At 39.3% G+C, this 20,460-nt stretch overlaps 4 protein-coding genes across 5 annotated transcripts in view; 2 read left to right on the top strand and 2 right to left on the bottom strand.

Annotated features, from left to right (window-relative positions):
* Positions 1–43: 43 nt before the first annotated feature.
* Positions 44–1,687, top strand: LOC117945236. Its single transcript, XM_034872618.1, has 6 exons — positions 44–301; positions 418–560; positions 722–783; positions 939–1,049; positions 1,124–1,225; positions 1,502–1,687. Exons 1-6 carry the CDS (start codon positions 86–88, stop codon positions 1,534–1,536), a joined length of 669 nt encoding a protein of 222 aa, XP_034728509.1. The 5' UTR covers positions 44–85; the 3' UTR covers positions 1,537–1,687.
* Positions 1,280–5,080, bottom strand: f2r (coagulation factor II (thrombin) receptor). The gene is made up of 2 exons (XM_034872570.1): positions 4,829–5,080; positions 1,280–3,296 (listed from the first exon to the last, which is right to left on the bottom strand). The coding sequence occupies exons 1-2, from the start codon at positions 4,896–4,898 to the stop codon at positions 2,077–2,079; spliced, it is 1,290 nt and encodes a 429-aa protein (XP_034728461.1). The 5' UTR covers positions 4,899–5,080; the 3' UTR covers positions 1,280–2,076.
* Positions 5,081–5,329: 249 nt separating this feature from the next.
* The window catches only part of iqgap2 (IQ motif containing GTPase activating protein 2), a 34,843-nt gene continuing 19,712 nt past the window's right edge, over positions 5,330–20,460 (bottom strand). The window contains exons 16-39 of one of the 2 annotated variants that reach the window (XM_034872489.1): positions 17,704–17,730; positions 17,320–17,410; positions 16,457–16,624; positions 16,155–16,297; positions 15,817–15,987; positions 15,404–15,487; positions 15,079–15,150; positions 14,919–14,988; positions 14,061–14,269; positions 13,708–13,851; positions 13,424–13,587; positions 12,998–13,222; positions 12,400–12,540; positions 11,305–11,389; positions 10,903–11,135; positions 10,226–10,358; positions 9,243–9,345; positions 9,013–9,154; positions 7,982–8,069; positions 7,619–7,831; positions 7,342–7,502; positions 7,018–7,161; positions 6,203–6,311; positions 5,330–5,885 (exon numbers count right to left, since the gene is read on the bottom strand). In XM_034872489.1, coding sequence (XP_034728380.1) covers positions 5,772–5,885; positions 6,203–6,311; positions 7,018–7,161; positions 7,342–7,502; positions 7,619–7,831; positions 7,982–8,069; positions 9,013–9,154; positions 9,243–9,345; positions 10,226–10,358; positions 10,903–11,135; positions 11,305–11,389; positions 12,400–12,540; positions 12,998–13,222; positions 13,424–13,587; positions 13,708–13,851; positions 14,061–14,269; positions 14,919–14,988; positions 15,079–15,150; positions 15,404–15,487; positions 15,817–15,987; positions 16,155–16,297; positions 16,457–16,624; positions 17,320–17,410; positions 17,704–17,730 — 3,234 coding nt within the window. In that variant the 3' untranslated portion in view covers positions 5,330–5,771. The remainder of the gene's footprint in view (positions 5,886–6,202; positions 6,312–7,017; positions 7,162–7,341; positions 7,503–7,618; positions 7,832–7,981; positions 8,070–9,012; positions 9,155–9,242; positions 9,346–10,225; positions 10,359–10,902; positions 11,136–11,304; positions 11,390–12,399; positions 12,541–12,997; positions 13,223–13,423; positions 13,588–13,707; positions 13,852–14,060; positions 14,270–14,918; positions 14,989–15,078; positions 15,151–15,403; positions 15,488–15,816; positions 15,988–16,154; positions 16,298–16,456; positions 16,625–17,319; positions 17,411–17,703; positions 17,731–20,460) is intronic. The other variant, XM_034872490.1, reaches the window with a different exon arrangement.
* f2rl2 (coagulation factor II (thrombin) receptor-like 2) lies at positions 18,365–20,322 on the top strand. The gene is made up of 2 exons (XM_034872591.1): positions 18,365–18,644; positions 19,037–20,322. The coding sequence occupies exons 1-2, from the start codon at positions 18,581–18,583 to the stop codon at positions 20,077–20,079; spliced, it is 1,107 nt and encodes a 368-aa protein (XP_034728482.1). The 5' UTR covers positions 18,365–18,580; the 3' UTR covers positions 20,080–20,322.

Genomic DNA, 20,460 nt, shown 5'->3' with positions numbered 1-20,460 from the left:
AAAGAATTAAAAAAAACCTTCACTGGTGCATCTGAGTTTTGAGAAACCCCCTCCTCCCCATTACTAGCACAGCAGATCTTTTTTAATGAACTCCCAGAGAGCAAATACATCAGCTTTAGAAGTTTTCTGTTGCAGCTTCAGTGACATGCTCTGCAGTGCTGCAGACTCTGGCTCATCCGTCGGTCGGACCATGGCTCTGCCTGTTGTTGTATTTCTGTTGGCTCTCACTTCCCTCAGTGCTGCCTCTGCACCTGACTGTAAGGACCTGGTCGAACCTTTTATACCGGAGGACCCCAATCTGGTAGGTTTTCTTATTTATCCCAAAGATGGTTGATTGTATTTGAAAAAGCATATTATCAAAAAGCACACACAGATATTTTTAATCCAGTTACATAAATTGTGACTTTTTATGTGAAGGTTTTTGGAAAATGGGTTTATGTGATGGGAGCTGGTGACCCCAAGTCGTACCACAAGGCACTGGAGTCTCTGAAAAGCTCCTGGATTGACTTGTCTCCCACTTCTGACAGTCAAATTGTGACATTACGTTGGGGAGATCACTTGTAAGTTTGGTAAATTTAGTTCATAAAATATGTTGGGCAGAATCTTACTTAAATATAGTCTGTAACACAATATAAGAAAGAAGGTTGACCTTTTCAGGCAGCATGGTACATTTGAAGCATGTGAACATCGAATTCTGTCACAGCCCATTCTTGTTTCTCAGTAATCGGTGTCTCTTTGGGGAGGTAAACGCAACAGTCACTGGAATTGCCACCACATTCCGCAGTAAGTACAGCCAAATACATGCAATGAGATGAATCAGCTTATGTATTTAGCATGATATTACCATCATGAATGAGAGCATAAGTATAAACTTCATAAAGACCTCCATACAAATAATATTGCATAATAATCAGTCTCTCTGCTGTATGCTTTTAAAGAAAATCTGTCAGACCATAAAGGACATATTCTAAAGACTTGCTCTGACTGCCTGCTGTGGACAGACACCTTTCGAAACGTGGACGTCACTGGTCGTTTCATCCTGCAGTTCAGTAAGTTCTTCATTGGTTTTAACACAGTTGGTCAGAATATGGTCACTCCTTTTAAAATCTCCCTTCTCTTTCAGCGAGGACTGGAAAAATGGATCCCAAAGATGTTGAAACTTTCAAGAAACAAGTTGGGTGTCTGAACTTCCCAGATAATTTCCATAGCTACGATGGCAAAACCGGTCAGTAAGACTTCAGTAACTTGTAACGACTGCAGCTAAAAACAAAGCTGAACCTGTCGGTCTAGTTCTTTAACAACTTACACAAGTTGCCACAAGGTGGAGATGTTGTATTGTTAAGAGCATAATGTGTGACATCCTGATCACATTGTGTTTGTACAGCTAACTAAAATAAATGGTCCATGGCCAGGAAATGGAAATACTGACAACATGATGATCAGGGAATATTTGCTCTCTTCTCCTACAGTTTGTCTTTTGTTATGTTTTCCTGTGTTTCAGAGCTCTGCCCCGACAACAACGAGAAAACAGAGTGAGCCGCAATAAAAAAGATGAAGAGATACAGCAACATCTGTATTAAGCAACATGTGTAATGTACTGTAGTAGCTTTGTTTTGATTGAATTATTTACTGTATGCTATTAATCCCAGTGCATAAGGGATTACTGATTTTACATATTTAGTTTAAATGAATATAACAGTTGGTGATATACTGAATACTAGGAAAAAGATGTTAAAACTGAAGGTTTTTGTCCTGCAATAATGCAGTTACTACATCACATGTAATATTTTTCAGATTAAAACTTTATAATTGTTATACGCTAACTGTTTAACTCCTACGATTCCTTGAAAAACAGAAACAAAAATGTGAAAAGAATGGCAGAACTTGTTGTACTATGCTGTCCAACTAAATGAATCAAACATTTCACACACTGCCATACTGGTGGATACGTCCAGCACTAGCTGGACACACACTCTTTTGATACAACCAGAGCATTTCCTTAGTAAGGATTTAAATGATACTGAGTGTGCAAGTTTGAAATGTGTCTCAGAAGCAGGGCTCCTCGTGTCCATGTGGTTAAACCACCAGCCTGCTGTACTGGCTCCCCAGGCCGGTTTGAATGTTCTCCATCTTGCATGATCTGCCGCTGTCTCTCCGCCCACTGGTTCTTGTACTCTGTGTTGCTGAGCTGCTGTCTGCTCGTGCCAGGCGCCTACATCTGAGCAGTGCCGCCACCTGCTTCTGGCACTGAGAGGAGGCAAAGTAATAGAGGACTGGATCCAGACAGGAGCTGAGGCTGCCTACACACATGGAGAGCAGGTACGCCTGGTAGGAACTGTCACTGGACTTGTGAGACAGCTGAACATAGTGAACCATCAGGATGATGTTGGTGGGGGTGAAGCAGACCACAAACACCACCAGCACGATCGCAGCCATCACCACAGCTCGAGTCTTCCTGGAGCGGTTCTCCACGTTGGCTGCTGCCAGAGCCTGAATAATACGTACATAACAGACGGCAGTGAAGACAAGAGGGATGAAGAAGAAGACGGAGGAGTAGATGGGGAAGAAGTAAAGATAGTACGCTTGTAGTGTTTCCACATCCTGCACATCATGGCAGGTGGTGATTCCCAGGTCTTGTAAATAGATGGTTTGCCCTGAGATGAGGAGAGGGGATACTCCTCCGAGGGCCAACAGCCACATGGCAGCACACACAGCTGAAGCTGTCTGTGGGCTGCGCCACGTCAGCGAGTTCATGGGGTAAACCACTGCCAGGAAACGGTCAATGCTGATACACGTCATGAGCAGGACAGAGCAATACATGTTGCAATAGAAAGCTGCTGTAACCACTCTGCACATGAAGGAGCCGTAGATCCAGTTGTTGCCATTGTAATGGTAGGCGATCTTGAAGGGAAGGAGGAGGCCAAACAGCAGGTCAGCGCAGGCCAGGTTTAGCATGTAGATCACTGCCGGTTTTCTGGGACGGACAGGATGCACAAACATCACCATGGCAACAAGGTTGAGGGGCACACTGATGATAAAGATGAGGGTGTAAACGGTTGGGACAAAGGTTGTTGCAAGGTGACCCTGGAGAAAACCTTTGGCTTCCTCTGAGACAAAATAATGCTTCTGGGGATGGCGGTGTGGGCCGTGTGTTTTCACCCCATCCTGCGCTGACCCTGAGCCAGACCCATCGTCATCTCTCAAACTGTCCAACATGGAGAAGTCCACATAGTCGAAAGGCTCATCATGGGCTGTTACAAAGTGAGCAGAGAAAGTCCGCGGGAAGGGCACGGAGCCTTAAGAGAGACAAAAGGAAACAGAATACGTCAGTAGTGTTTAAACTTTCTTTCAGCTGACACATTTTTTGTAAATTTGCTCCATTAGTGCCTACACAGCACACTGTTAACCACACATTTTAATTTAATTTTAACTTACACTTAAGTATGGTTGAATGTAGTCATGCACATTGGTTTTGTTCACATGTACTACAGTATATATGTGAAAGGACTCAGTTACTCTGGATAATCAGCACATACTTTAGTGTATACAGTTTATTTCTTCTAATTTCCAGAAGAGAAACTTAAAATTTGGGCAACTGGTTTCTTTAAAGAATATACTTTCATATAACATTTTACAAACACAGGATGCAGCACTACACATCTTTACCATGATAGGTTGGTACAGTTATAGAGGTCTTTTACTATCAATCATCTTATTTTAAGCAACACTTATATCAGTAAGCTTCCCAGAAAGCAGAGAGATTTGTCATCCACAACCTGTGGTACTGGAAGTATTTAGCTACTAGTGATACCACACTATAAAAACACTCTATTACAAGTAAAAGTCCTGCCTTCAAAATTCAAAATGATTAGTTATGTAGAATGGAACTTACAAAGTGTTGTGTCAGCGGGGAGCTGATTTTTAACTACTTTATATAGTTGGTTAGAGCTGGTCATAGCCTTTGAGCATTATGAGCAGTTGCTTAGGGCCTGGTCTAAAAATATTTGACATTTTAATGAATAAGAGAAAATAACAAAATTGACATTTCATGCCATTTTTTGCCAACAAATAGTGACAAAGCAATAAGCTCAGAGACTGACTGGTTAGGCTACTTGATTAATTTACTGTCCCCTACAAAAAAAGCACTGATGTCTCTCTTCAGTCTTCACTTATTTGTACATTATGTGTACTAAATATAAACTAATGACTACTATACACATGTTTGTTCAGTGCAAAATGGCAACATGTTAAAATGAGCGGAGCTGCCAAACCAAGTCCTGCTTAGGGCCCCCAAAAAGGCTAAGGTCAGCCCTGTTGGGTAGTCTCAATATGAATCATATTCTAATCATATATTATATCATATTATAATATAGCTAATCATGTTTTGCAGGTAAAATTTTAAATTTCAAAATAATGTATCCAGTACATTTTTGGTGGAGTACTGTAGATTTATTAAATAGCGTAAAATTAAAATACTACAAATTAATCCTACTTCCAAATTTTACTTAGTATGCCTGTAGTACTCCCTTAAATGTATTTAGTTGTTTTCCACTAAGGTGGAACATACCACTACAACCTATTTGGAAATTGTTTAAAGTTCTAAAACAAACCATGGTTTAAATAAATGATTGCTGCTTCAGTGACTAAGTTGTTCATTCATGTTGTTGGAAAGGTGAACGCAGTATCAATTCTGTGAACAAAACACTTCCATAGTCCATTTGTAAAGGCCAGCTGAGAGTACAAGCCTGTACAAACTGTAGTTCTATAAAATTACACATCAGTTATGAACTTTTGTAGTTTTATAGTTTATGGTTCAGAAAGCACTTACCATTTTGGGAGTTGAGTGCTGAGCTCTGTAGAAAAAACCAGACCAGCAGCCCTATTGACAGCTGAACCATGGCTGCACTGTATATCCTCCAACTATTTTACACCTACAAGTGGGTGGAAGTTATCAGTTTTCCTGTTACTGAACTGTTTTCTGCCAGCAGCATTAAACACGTTATTACTGTCTAGAGTGGATATACTCCGCCTTCCCCTCACTGCACATCTCCTCCCCATTACAGAGACATGTGTACCAGTGACCTTAATCTTCAGACAGAAATATTTGTCCTAAAAGAAGCGTAAGATTAGCATATGTTACAGCTGAGAAAGAGGTAGTTGACAAAAAAGGTTTTATAAAATACTGAAAACAAGGCTCTACAGTAATTGTAGACATGTAATTTATTATGCACATTGTTTTAAACATTAGAAATTACTTATAAACTGAAATATTAAAAATACATCAGCTGTAGCTTTTAAAATGTTTTGATGTTTTATTAATTAAAACATCTTTCTTTACACGCTTTAATTAAAAAGGCACTGGTAAATACAGTATTTCATAGAGCTATGCAGGGCAGTGGAAAGTTGCTCCACAGCTTCATTTCTCTACTAATAGACAATTGTTTCAACATACAAGGTAACAATAACAGTGCGTTTCTGAGCTTTAACATACAAAACATGAATATCATTACAAATTAATTCTTAAAAATACATTACATTTACAATCACCACATGGAAAAATACAGAACGGATACATTAAGTTGGACACTATCATTTCATATACATATCTCATTTTGGTGTGATCCATCAAATTATAAATCAGATGAGACAAAACACCATCTTGCAGATTTTTTTTGTCTCAATTAAATTTTGTTCGACAAACTCAGTACTGTCAGAAGGCACCATCTGTTTCCCCTTCATTCCCTGTTTTCTCCACCTTGTTCTTTACTTTCTCATTTTCCATAGAATTTTTTGTTTAGGAGGAAGATGAGTAAATTGACGTTGACTTTGGCTTTGTCAAACATCTTCATGACGGCCACGCCCTCGTACTGCAGCTGAAGGAGGTCCTGGACACAGAACACAAACGCATGCAATAAGAAACACACGCACGTTTTGCAATTTTTAGCCCCGACTTTATAGCGTGGTCAATTCTATACACATTTTTATTCATCCACTAGGTCAGTATATCTAACATTTGTTAAATATGGATACATACTGTACGTACATACAGAGACAGAGAGAGATTCCACTAGAAATGTCTGTTATTTCCTGCTAGTAGCCCGATGACTGGAAAAGGCCGTTTAACCATCTGTCATCAAGGTTTAGTGAGGACTAGTGAGCTGCTATATATCAGGATATTGTGACACACATGGGAAATGTTTACCTGGAAATGAAGCTGGACTTTTTCCATCTCAACTCCCATAAATTTGGCCTTCACCTCAAAATCCCCAACTTCCTCAGAGGGTGAAATGTCAAACATGACATTTTTGAACCTGAAAGAAGAGTGATTCAATAACATGAGTTTAATGACAAAAACCATACATTTAACACTTTTAGCCGAAGGTACCTAAACTGTGATTACCAACTTTATTTCTCATATTGATTCTCAAAACTTTCCAAAAAATTAGGGGTTATTCCCAATAAAGAATACACAACAGCAGATGAGGGACAAAGACAGATGTCATCTCACTAAACAATGTCTTCAATAATAGTTTTCTTTCCACAAAAAGAAAACTGACCAGGCCCATCCTACATTTTGTGTGTCAGAAACCAGTTCATAACAAATTCTCTTTACTGTGAATAGACATCATTCCTCTTCATTGGAATCATTTAAATCATAATCTGATTTTGGATGTGACTGAACTAATGGAAACTACAGATTATTGAGTATAAACCCACAAGGAAAATTAGTAGAAGATGGTTCTGAAAATGGTTCGGCCTTACATATAGTTTCCTTGTTTGATTGTTTTTGAGCAATGTTGAAAGGTGATACACACTCATTTGAAACAAAGATGTTGGTGGGCAGGTGGGTTGGTTGGTTGGTTGGTTGGTTGGTTGGGTGGGGGCATCTACACTACAATCAAATGTCTCAAAATCCTGGCCTAACAATAGAAACTTCCCTATAGGTGGTGTAAATGTTAGTAAAAATTCAAAATCTGACCAGTGGAAGGAGTAACACGAAATTGCAGCTCAACGTACTGATTTGTCTGAAGTCCTTCTATTTCCAGGATGACTCCTTTCTCATGCAGTCTTGCTGCAGTGTACTTCAGAGACTGTGGCTTCCACTTCTTACTGCCCTTAGATTCTCCTTTGCTGTCCAGTTTTATAGATTTACGTGCATTCCTGGACACACAGAACACAGAAATACATCAGTAAAGATCAAAAGAATCCTTGCCCCGGCCATCAAATCCATCTACACAATACAAATTATATGAAGCAAGATGATTATGATTACAGTGAGAAAAAATATTTTGATAAACCTCTTCGTCCACTCAAGGTTTAAGATGGAAAGGTACAACTTACTTGCGGTTGAGGTTATCCAGGCAGGTCTTGATGTAGGTGTCATAATAGTTCATCTGGTCCTGGTAGAAGGCTGTTTTTGAGTTGAGTGCTGTCAGTGTCTGCTGAAGCTTCACAAGCTCGGCCTTCCTCCTCTGTCTGTAGCGTCTTTGGTAGCGAATGTCCTGTTTATTACAAGTTATAGCTGTACTTTACAAATTCAGAAGCTGAACAGACCCAACAATAAATGTAGAATTGGAGCCATGCATCTTCCTGTGTGGAAGAAGGGCTGCTTTTGTACCTTTGATATGTCGTTGATGAGGTCCTGGTATTTGTTACTGGCAGTGACGAGGCCAGCCTGCTCCAGATTACGGAGGTTCCTCAGGATCTTCCTCTTCTTCTGCTCCAGAGGCAGCTGGCTGTCCTCCAGTACTGCCGGGCTGCTCTTCAGACCTTCTGGTGTCTGAGCATCCTGGACTGCCCGGCGCTCTACAACCTTAGTATGCTCCGACTCCTTCAGGAGCAAAGTGATGTAAGACATGTAAAAAAAAAAAAAAAGTTAGAACTCAGCGTAAAAGCAAATAAAACTTCAGTGCGTATATGATCATTTGACATTAAATGGCTGTAGGGTATATGCGCAAGGAAAAGACAGAAGAAAAATTACCTGTGGCCCAGTTGCCGGGGTCTCAAGAATTTCTGGCAAAGTGTCTCCATGTTGAATCCGAACCACGTCCACTATTAGCTTTTTTGTCCTAATAGACACACAGAATAGGATCATCATTGAGAGACAGAAGCTCTTTGTTATTTTTCATTTGTAATGTCACCTAAACCAAAAAATATATATGAAGCTATTGTCATCCGATGGCAGAAAGAAACCATTTTAAGACTTTATTTCAGAAAACTTTGGGAAAGGTGTTATATTCAGACATGTAACGAGTCGGTTACCACAAAGTACAGTAGAGTATCAGTTTTTCACTGCTTTAAGTCCTACCACATGGTTACGTTTGTCAGTTTGTTTGTACAGTAACCTTAAAAAGGTTACTGGACAATTACAATATAAATTAGTAGAAAGTAAAACAATAAGCAGAGGAATATTGGATTCGTTTTTGGTGCATGCTTGGTTAGTTCCAATAGCTCCATCACACGTACAGTATGTAAGATGAATGTATCAATATAGACCAGCCATATTTTGGCAAAACAGTTTGTCACCAATCCCATGAAAGAAAACTTAAAGATTGTATATGCCGAAAAATAAGAGACAAACTCTCCAATACGGTCTCTTGTCAGAAAGAGATCCGGGCGGATACATGTTTGTAGGCAAGATAACCCTGACCACAAAACTCCTTTCCTTTTTGGACAGGAAATGATAGAAGAGCAGGAAAGGCAACAAAGACACGCTACTGAGTGATAGCCACAAAGAAACACACACAGTTTTAAGAAAGGTTAAGTGCAGTGCATCACATGGCATTCATAGCTATCCCAAAACTCTATAGTACTGTAGGTACTTCTGAGTAAGTGTGATTTAGGGCAGTGTTTTAAAACAGATTATGGCACCTGAAATAACAGGGATGAATTTATAAATGCTCATACTGTAAGCATTCCAATGAATGCAACATCAATTATCACCATTTTACAAGCTAAACAACGGACTTTACATATGGGATTTGTCTCAGCATCATCTCACAGTGAACTTACTTTGTCATAAGAGTCTTCAAGTCTTTGTCGTCTCCTTCCAGTAGCTCGAACTTGCTTGTTAGGGTGAGGGAGATCTCCGTCTTGGCCAGCTGGCTCAGAGCACTCTCTCTGTTTGGGTCCTGTGGGTCTACTGCTCCTTCACCTGAAATAGTACAGCACAATGTGTAACATGATAAAGTAAGTACACTATAGACAACTTGTGATTATATATAATGTTTGTTTGACAGTACCGAGCAATGTCTCTACATCAGGGACGTCTCCCAGGTCCTGCAGCAGCTCATGCAGCAAGTCATTGTGGTCAGGAGAGATGGCCTCCAGATGTTCCAAAAGCAGCTGTATAATTACAGATGGGATTAGTCCTGTACAAATTGACTGCTGACTATGCTCATGGCACACAAACACAAAGTAAAGGCCTGCAGATATTACAATAAATAGTAAGTAAAATGAATCATGTGCCCATTCAAAAGAATGCCGTTGTTCTTCATTCATCAAGGTAACAGGCAGGAGATCATAAAAGAAGCTAAGTGTGCTAAATGAAGGTTGAGAGGGTATCTGCTCAAACCAACATACACGTCATCTCCATTGTTAGTCCTTGCGTAAATAAGTGTGTAGTGAAACTGATGACAAAAGGACACAGATGCCTGTAGCCTACTGTTGTCCTCACCACTACCCTCATTCCAAGGAAGCGGTCTGGAAATATAAAGAAAGGAAATGGGGGGGATGACGATGTAAAGAAAGCGGCTGTGTGATAAAGAAGGAAGAGAAAGGGACAAAAGAATACTATACTGTACATCTTAATAACAGGTGGCAACATATAGCCACAATCAGTGGGATTTAAGCAGTATGGGAACTGTAGATCAACTAGGTATTGTAATGCAATGCAAACTAGGCCTGCAAAATGGGCAACTGGTGGCTGTGTGATAACCGGTCACGTGACAGTTCTTCTAGTCAGTAGTAGTTCTAGCTAAATATGTAATACTAGTACTGATAATACGAGTATGACTGCAACATTGCAAGGGAAAATGAAAGTTGAGATAAAGATGACATGATCAAAACAGTCTGGTTTGACATTAAAGCTATTTTGCCTAGTTTCTGTTGCCCCCATGAGGAATTCTACATAAGGACAATAAAACGGTCGGTGTGCAACATGATTCAAGCCTAACGTTATCTAGCAAGGGCGCAAGAATGTTAAAGTCATTTTGCTTGGGTTTACCGAGTGAGTATTGATGATCTCCTCTATTGAGATGTAGATGATAGGCTTGCTTAAAGTCACCATGTCTGAGTATTCATCAATATTAAACTTCTCCTCAGGTTCAGGGACGTCACATGCTGACTGGAAGAATTCCCTGGAACAGGAAGAATATCAGTAGTAAGTGGTTATTAGTCTTAAATCTGGACATAGATAAAGGCCTGCATTAGAAAAAAAAAACAAGAACATAAAGTGACGCTGTTCAGTCACAATACGGAATTTTCTCCAGTGTGCCTATAACTTTTTCAACTTGTGTAATCTGCTCATGCTGAGGTAACTGTCCACATCATGGCCCAGCCCTTCTTATTTGTGAGATATTCCAGGCCTGTCTGAAGTTTAGTAACTTACAAGTTAAACATGTTAATCAACAGGATTTACTTTATGTTTTTTTAATACTCTTGACTTTGTAATTGGATGGAAAATATATTTTTGCACGCACACATTTTACCTCCTGTGGTTTTTTTCCTAAGATTTTTTTATTTTTTAAACCAAAACTTTATGTAATTAGGGTGTCATGTAAGACTTGCCTATGCTCAATATTGCACTCAAATAAAAAACATTTCAACAGACGAATCCGTTCTTTTTCGTACCAGCTACACAGCGTCTTTGTTTTCTATCAATATTATTTGATCTTTTCTCACCTAAACTTCTCATATGTCTGAGAAATGTAGTTGTTCATTGGCGTCATATGTGCATTCTCGCCCTCAAACAGCTTATTGGCAGCAGCATGCTGCAGCATCTTTGCAACAGAACCCAGGTTACGACGCTGGTCTACGTGAAGCTGCCCTCCTGCTGACATATCGATGATGTCGAAGCCATCGGGGGCCACGATGGCTGGGTTCATGAAGCGATAGTACAGCAGGTTTCCTACAATCTGTCATAAATAGAAAAGAATGCATCATTAAAATCGTTTGTAAAAATAAAATTGCAGTGTGCTCACAATAAAACATGCAGAGAGAACTATGTAAACAGAATCTGAACACACCGTACTGTAAAGGAAAAAACAACAACTAATAAATATGAATATATCCAAGGGCTTCTACCTTCATCAGCTCATCCTCAGAGGCATCTGGAAACTTTTCATGAAGGCTGTTCTTCAGAACTTTTGCTATGTATCTCATGCCATAACTACATGCAAAACAAAAAGCATCGATGGGACGTGAAACAAAAAACAACGTGCATGTATGAATTATAGGACAACTGATATAGCAAGCTCATGACAGGAAAACAAGAAGACATATTTGAAGCATGGCAACTTGCATTTTTACGTTTGAGTGTTGTCTCTCTTTATATGTATGCTTACATAACATTAGCGCCATCTAGTGGTATACACAGTCTTCAGCAATTTTTTTGAATTTTTATTTATTTTTAATTAAAGAAATAATCAAAAGAAGAATATTTATGCTGCAATCACAGAACTGGGTTACCTAGGTGACAGTTCTTTTTTGTGTTTGAGCAACTGATCAGTTGACTGCTTGCTCCAAAGCAATAATAATCTAGTAATAACCATGTCCCAACAGGAAGCTGAAACCTTGACAACCAGAATAAGATGCCAATACACATGATCATATGCTGTCCAGCCTTATTTCAGTCACATTGCTCTCATTATGTTATTCAATAATAATGTAAAAAAAAAAAAACTAAAGAGGAGAGAGACAAATAACAGAAGGATGGGAAAATAGAATAACATTTCTACATAAAAAATAATAATAATAATAATAATTGCATAGAGAGAAAATGTTTTTGTATCCTCCAATTACTTTCCCGGAATTATTAACTACACCACATTTAAATAACCCAACTGCCCTTGAAAGCAACTTGCCTCTCAAAACATATTGAAGTTTAACTTTTTACAAAAAGGTATTATTTATTTTATTGCCTTGTATTAGACTGCATTATACTGCAGTGCATTTTTGTGCAACCCTGTATAACAGAAAAACTACATTCCTCTTTTTGATAGAACACTTTGAATGAAAAATGTCAAAACACATTTCATTCAAACAAATTAGCTGGTTTAGAAAGCAGAAAATGACCGTCAACTAAATAATGCTGACCAATATGCTCAGTCATTGACAAGGACGTCACAGAAAACGGAAAGGATAAGTAGACATTGAGACTTAGCAGGTCCTAAAACTTACGGGATATTATCCAGTGAGGACACAATGGAGTTCAAGACCTTATCTGTAGCAGAGCGTAGGGCCAGACTGGATGCCTCCAGCCGGTTGCGTACTTCCTCATGTGACATGGCCTGCTCGGGAGTCACTTCATAAGGCAGCTTGCTGATGGACAAAAAACAACAGCGGGAATGTTTAAGGTTCATTGTTGTCGGTTTTCATGGTGGTGGGCTTTGTGCATTTTTCCACACTAGGTAAATGTTCCGTATGTTTAAGATTATTGCAAAATAATTTTTAAAGCCTGTCATAAACTAATTTGCTACAATAAATGTAATGCCAGGATCCCTGGTGTTGGTCATGTCAGCACAGTGTGAAAAGGAAAGAGAACTAAATCTTGTAATGCTTTGGAAAACGTTAGCTAAATATTATAAAGTTATAGATAATAGGATACGACATGCAAAACTACCTGTAGGCCCTAAAGAGAAAATTATTTTGGTAATAAAACAATACAAATGAACCCATACAATTAACATAACAAGAGGTCAACACAAATGACCACTGGGCACGTCATATACATCTGATCCTATATAGTAAACCTTGGACCATATCCATTTATTCCTACCTAGCCTCTCCAGTAGCCGTCTCTAGCTGGTTGACCCAGGCCTTATACACATCCACTGGGTTGGTGTTGATGCCCAAACTCTTGTCCTCAATGATGTCTTTGACCACTGGTGCCAGCAGCTGCCTGAGTGTGTTGTGGCCACGTGCACCTCTGTTGAAGCTCACCACCATCTTAATGACTGTTGGGTTCCCTGTCACTATGTCCTGGATCTGGTCCACCTTAGAACTGAGACACATGGAGAAGATGGTACAGTTGATCAGTACTGTCCGCCGAACAACAAGCAAAACACAAAACGTTGAGTACATAGGTTTTAGGAATTCCACACTATTCATGAGGATCCTATAATCATTTGTGTAACTGTAATGCATTAAAACCAACAGTAACTTAAGATTATGGCTCAGCATTGATTAAAGCCGCAACGCTCACTTGATTTCCTCCTCTAGAGCAGTCTTGAAGAGTTTGAGCAGCAGGTATTCCTCTCTCTGGTTAGAGGCGTAGTTGTACAAGGTGAAGACCACAGTGTCCATAAACTTAGTGGACTTGTTTTGAGGCATCTGGAAGATCAGCTTTGCCAGGTAAGGTGGATTGGTCTAAAGGGAAGGGAAAGAAAAGAGTAGCATAAAGTGTGTCTGAAACTGCACCTTGACATCTTTTTAAGCTTTTAAGCTGAATAGATGCAAGCGGTAGTTTAAGACATATTTGTCTATCACCTGCAGCAAGTAAAAGAGATGTTGGTAGGCCTCCAGTTTCCTTCTTTTGCCTTTACTTAGACCCTTGATCCCCAGTCTGTCTCCTATGGTCAAGTCCTCATTACTCTTCTTGTTCTTCATTTTCTTATTATGGGACACAACATCCTTTTCAAAGAAATAAACACCAAATGAGTTACACAACCAAACTGGACAGAAACATTATAAGAGAAATTTACAGGTACAGTCAGTGTTACTATAGGCCTACACTTTGCCTAAAATCTCTGCCATTACCAAGCTATAAATGACATCAACCAACATAAAATCATGGTATACCTTTCCATTCTTTGTACAAAAAAAAACCAAGGGTTGCCAACCTGCAGAGTGATTCTGTTCTTCACAAGCAGTCCAATCTTAATGTCCATCAGGTTCAAGTCTTTCTCCATCTGCTGATTGGAGCGAATATTGGTGACCACTTCTTCCCTAAGCCGTGTCACTTCCTGCTCTTCCTGAAGGTCCAGGGCGCTTTGCTCCAACAAGTGAACAAACTTACGCACCACTGACAGAGGCGGGTCCTTGGCCCCAGCTAAGATTTGGCATATAAGAAAGTCAGCTAAAGCACTTTTCTTTCATACATTCACACGCATAAAATAACTTTTTTGTTATAATTTTCCCCAGCAAGTATTAGATTTATTTTTCAGATTTTGCTATTCAAATGTTACCAATTTACATTTTTGACTGTTATTCTTATATTTGACAAATTAAATTTTCTAATATCCTATATTGTCAGTTTGTTATGTATACTGTTTTGTTGTTGTGAAACAATGACAATGAAGACTATTCTACATTTAAATTGTGGCCTGGGCAAAAATCTTAGAATGTCTGGGCAAATACCTAAATATCAATATATATGTATCAAAATCCCGTAACTTTAATTTAGCAATGGTATTAGCAATTTTCAGACGATTCACAAATACATGCGGAAGAGAATTTGGAAAAAGAAAATCATAAGTAATGCAAGTAAGATGACTAAATCTATGATGACTAAATTAGTAGAGCATACAGACCAATACACTCAAGACATAGTGACACCTAACTTTAATGTATCCTTTAAACTAGGAAAATACACATTAAAACTAATGTGGAAATATGCACATAATTAAAATAATCAATCCTAATATTGATACAACATCAATAAAACTGCTGTGGGAGTGTAAAATGCCTTTTTGACTCACTTAGGGTTCTGTAATCATCTCTGGCTTTGTTGGCCTTTAGAAAAGCCTGGATCTTCACAATTTCTTTTTCCTAAATACACAGATAACTGTGAGTCCAACACAATATGGAACAAACAATACAAATCCAAAAGATGCTGCTCAGTAATGTAGTGTTACTCACATGATCTTTGAAGAACCGCAACCTCTGATTGTATTTACGTTTGGCTTTCCACATTTTCACCACAGACTGGATCTAAAACACCAGGGTTTTATGTCAGGTCTTTGATATACGGCAGCTGGGTTATTACGGTTAGGTACATGCAAATTAATTTAATAAATGTTTACAAATGCCGGCTAAGATTTTAGTTTCTGGCGGATCATTTTCAGAGACTGGTGATAAAGCACTCATTTACAAGGAAGGGGTGCATAGCTTAAGAGTTGTCTAGTCATTCAATAACTATACTTTTGACCAGATTCTCTTCATTAAAAGGAAAACAATTTGTTACCTTGACAACAGAAGCAACATTTTTCTGAAGCAAAGTCATCCTGTTTTTGTACATTTTCCTCTGTTTGTGACCTTTCCAGGAGGCCTGCAAAAAAAAAAAAGTGTGATCAAACATTTCTGTGCATGCTACAAGTTGTTTTTTACTTGAGTAGTCAATTTTCCAAAGTGTGTCTTTGAGGTGTTCTCACTGCTCTAAATAAATATTTACGTGTTTTTTCTGGTTTTAGATTTTCTTTAAAGAATGATGCAAACATGAAAATATACAGTCAGTATACAGTTTGTAATCGAGAGTAAATTTTAATCTTTTTGCATGGCCATCTCTATCAATTTATTACTGCTGACCACACACACACAATACGGATCTCTGAAGTTAAACTAATTTCTGACGTCGCATCACTATTCACAGTTCACTACCTGCAATTTAACAACATGTGGTTCTTGCTGGCGTAGATACTCCATTCTCTGGGTGTGCTTTTTCCTGACCAGGTACCCTCTAATCCTCGCCTGCAGCTGGGTCACCATGGATTCATTGGCCATCCACAGTTGTTCCCTGTTATATTCTGCAGTCAAACAGCTGACAACACTCTAGGGGGAAAAGGCATGTTTTAAAAATTGTTTCAGGTTGAAGAAAAAAAAACCAAAAAAAAGCTACTATAGTGGAAACATTATCTGTTCAAATCAAAAGAAGGAAATCATCCCCCCATTGGGATACAAGTATGTTAACACAAGATTACATAACAGCAGGGGGGTACCTGGATTTCATCTTTACTGAGCTGGCCACCCTTGTGTTCAAATCCTTCTGGCTCCTCCCAGGTGCCCTGTCCAGTCTCCAGGTTATAGTAATAGTCATATCTGTCCTTGATGTTATGTTTTACCCACACACTATCAGGGCCGCCTGGAGGAAAGCAAAAAGTGACCCTTTAGACACCGTCAGACAATGTCATATTAAAACCCAAATCTAAACATTCAGGTGACTTCTTACTGTATGTATCAATTTCGGAAACACTGAGCTTCCTTTCTTGTTGAACTTGTACTGCGTAGTAAGTCAAGTTACCTTTAGAAGCACTGTTAGTTTGTCTCTGCGCCAGTTCAGCCTGGTATGTGTCAGCACATTCAGGGAGCACCGCCCTCAGTCCTGCTCTGGGAACTTGCAAAGCCTGTAGTGTATTCTGAGAGTCCCCCTCGGCCACTATCACGTTAATGTCAGCGACTGCTCCAGCCACTAGCAACGTAAACAAGATTGGACCAAATGAACACATTTTGAGTCAAATAGGAGAACAGCACAGTAACCTCAAAGTAAAAAAGTGAGAGAGTAAGGGATCATCCACAACAAGAGCAGGAACATCCCAAACATTAATGTGCCCTAAAATGACAGTGTTGACATAAAGGCTATCTGTCCGTTTTATAAAATAATGAATAGTTAAAAACAGTCTTTGAGCCATAACAACATTAAATGATACGTTTTATGTATTTATATTTTAATATCAAACATCCATAATAAATGACAAATAAGCGGAACTGCCACATGGCAGAGCAGACAGAGTCTAAAAGAAATTATCTGCAGTAAAAGGAAAATTAAATACTGTCACATGCCTACATGTTATCAAAATGCAAGGATTGTTTGCTCATGGTTTGGGTTATTGTGCTCTTTAAATGAAAACCTTGTGTTGGCACACTATCAATCTTGCAATAAAGTAATCAAGTAAGTAGGAGGAGCTGTAGTCTAGCGACAGCTAAAAGACAAGAAGATACTATATCAGAGATGCGTGGTAATCTAAAAAATAATGCACATCCTCTGTACAATCAGAATCTAGCACTCAATCAGCTCATTGTATGATCAACATTAACCAAACCTAAATCAACTATTGTATATTTAGTTATGTTATGGATAAGTGAATGTAAACTCCGGGCACATACATTTGAGAGCCTCCTCTTCATCCTGGTTGGCTGTATGTATGGCTTCTTGGATTTGGTCCAGCCACAGTACTGCAGACTCGTCTCCAGAGCTCTACAATCAGGTGAAAGCAAAATATGACTTCTATTCTTTTCTAATAGTAGATTAACCTCAGACACACAAGGCGTTGTTCTTGCGTAGTCGCACAATACTAACTTGATATGAAATTATAAGTCTTTTGAAGCATTTTCAGTCAAAACATTCATCATGTCCAAGGTTAGAAATTCTTGTGGTTATATCAACACGTTGGTATTGTGGAGATTTTGCCCTGCGGCAGTAGCACTTTATAGCAACACTGATTACCAACACTACACAAGCTTAGAGCAATGGCAAAAAATAGAAAGTACCATTTCCCCTGTGTCCAGAGGTAAGATCTAAAGAAAAAGAAAAAATGTCAATGGTTGACAATAGTTATACTATAAACATATCCTCACCGCCACTCAATCAACCACTTTGTACTAAAAAACAGACCCTGACAATATAACTTCACAACAACTACAAAGAGTGTTTATTTTGCCTGACTGCTGTATTGCTTCTCAGGCTAATTTTAGAGAACTCTGAAGCGGACCGGGTCTGACCACAGGGCTAACAGGAAGGAAGTCACCATTAAAAACACACTGAACAGAATAAACGCAGCTTTCTTGTTTATATCTGCATCTGACTAATGCTTTCCTGTGGCAGGGTCAGTCCTGCTGCCAAACACAGTTATGTGAATCACAGTACAATTATTATTATAACACATCCATGATCTAATTACTGTACGAAATGATAGTGTTAGAAAATCGGTTCACACTGATGCAGAATCTTACAATATCCCAAAACATACGTGACTTCTGCAAACCAAAATAAGCTAACTACATTGAAATAATTATTGTACCACTAATCAGTGGGATTTGATAGGAATCACAGCTGTGAACAGTGTCCTCCCACCCCAGTGAGTCAGCGGTGAGTTACTGACGCAGGCAGAAGGGAATTCAGTTTTCAAGCTTGGACAGGAAACGTGCTCACTGCACCGTACAAACAGGCAAGTGCTCCACATACAGTACACTAGCGGGAGGCTAGGCTTGAGTACAGACCGTTCTCAGTTCTACTTTTGCGCTGCAGTAATGAAAAACAGCAAATTTCGCAGATGGAGAACTCCTATATTTACTGAACAGAAGCAAAAGTAAGAGGGGTGAAGACAAGAGGATCTTTAAAACTCTGGGGCACAGACGGGAGGGTGAAATGGCCGACCTTGTGCCAGGACTACTCATTTGTTTGATGGCAGTCCAGACAATTCAGCATGATGGTAAGTGTATTATTTACTATAAGTTTACCAAAAGGATAAATGCATTCATTTTTGAAGCCAGGATCCAAAATAATCTATCTATACTTAAAACATTCAACTTTTTGGTTAAGGGTTGATTTCCCAACCCTAAGTTAAACACAGGTTTAACTATTTTAGTACAGCTGTAAACACAATAAAACATGATAAAAAATATTTATTGATGCATTATTTTATGATAGAAATGTTTTCTTTGCAAAAATAAAAATGATATAAAACTAGAAAATCTTTAAATGACAGACAACAGATAGCGGGATTAACTACAATTTCTGTTTTAACATGGTTTCAAATGTACTTTTATTATAAAACTAAATTTGCTTTAATTCCGAAAACATTGTTTTTCTACCCACTTAAAGGAAATAGGACCAAAATTATTATGCCACCTGGCGTGATTCCAAAAACTTTCAGGGGGAGGCTGTACACACACAATCAAACAAACCAGCTCGATCCCAGCACAAACCCTTGGCTGTATGTCAACTCGGAGGACCCAGTGACGGACTATACCACCGGGGTCCTCAGCACCAGGGTCATACCTTCATCATACATCCTGGCTATGCTGGTGGGTATCCCATCCAACGTCTACATTCTGACCTTCCTCAGACTCAAAACAAATTCCTCGTCCACAGTAGTTCTTCACCTGAACCTGGCCTTGTCCGACCTGCTGCTGCTGCTTTCTCTGGCGCTGCGTGTTCACTACCACCTCAACGGGAATAATTGGATATTTGGGGAAATCGCCTGCCGGTTTATCACAGCCTTGTTTTATGGCAATGTTTATAGTTCAGCTCAGACTATAGCTTGCATCAGTGTGAAGCGCTACCTGGCTGTGGTCAAACCGTTTTTGTACAGAAGGCTGTCTAAGACTACGCTGACAGTGTGGACGTGCTTGGTTGTCTGGTTCCTGTTCAGCGCTGTTATTGTGCCTGAGCTCCTGGTCAGGCAGAGCTACCACGTTACCCAGCTGGGAGTCACCACCTGCCATGATGTACTTCCCCTAGATGAAAGATCCCATTCCGCGCTGGTGCCATACAGGCTGATGATGGTTTGTCTGGGCTTCATATTGCCCTTTCTGATTTGCATCTATGCCCACGTGGCAGTAGTATATCACCTAGGGCAATCTCGTTGTGACTGGAAACCTTTTATCAGGGTCAGCACTCTAGTTTTTATCATCTTTGCGGTGTGTTTTCTGCCAAGTGGGATCCTACACATCGCCCACTACATCCGCCTGTTTTCCGGTGGGGATGACAGATTGTATGGATACTACAGAGTTGCGGTGTGTCTGTGCTGCTTCCACAGTTGTCTGGATCCCTTCCTGTGTATGCTCATTTCAAAGATGGCAGCCTCAGAACTACAATTCATTTCCCTCCGTGGGAAACCTCAGAGGTCAAATGTTATGACGTGAGACTGGATACGTTTGCACAGAAAACACTTCTCTTTGCTGAACAGTTGTTAGGAGCCGGCAAGGAAGCACAATCCCAGATAAAACGATATGAAAGTGAAAACTGTGAATTTAACATGGTGATACAGCAGTCTCCAAAACAACACCAAGCTCTGAAGTTTTGGGAATGTGAGGGAACATTTAGACGGTGAATATACAAGCCTATCATGTCAACCCAGCCAAACGTCAGATTAGGAAACCGTTTACAAAAATATTTACTCTGACTTGTTAAAAGTCAGTAATAAATAATCCCAGTTTTTAATTACATGTACATATGTACATTAAAGTTATAGATCAACATTAAGCTATTCATGTTCATAAAGATGAAGTAATGTAAAATAGAGC

Source organism: Etheostoma cragini, chromosome 5, assembly GCF_013103735.1.
Source record: "Etheostoma cragini isolate CJK2018 chromosome 5, CSU_Ecrag_1.0, whole genome shotgun sequence".
NCBI lineage: Eukaryota > Metazoa > Chordata > Actinopteri > Perciformes > Percidae > Etheostoma > Etheostoma cragini.
Note: the sequence above shows the minus strand (reverse complement) of the source record. Positions and strands in the feature narration are given on the sequence as shown.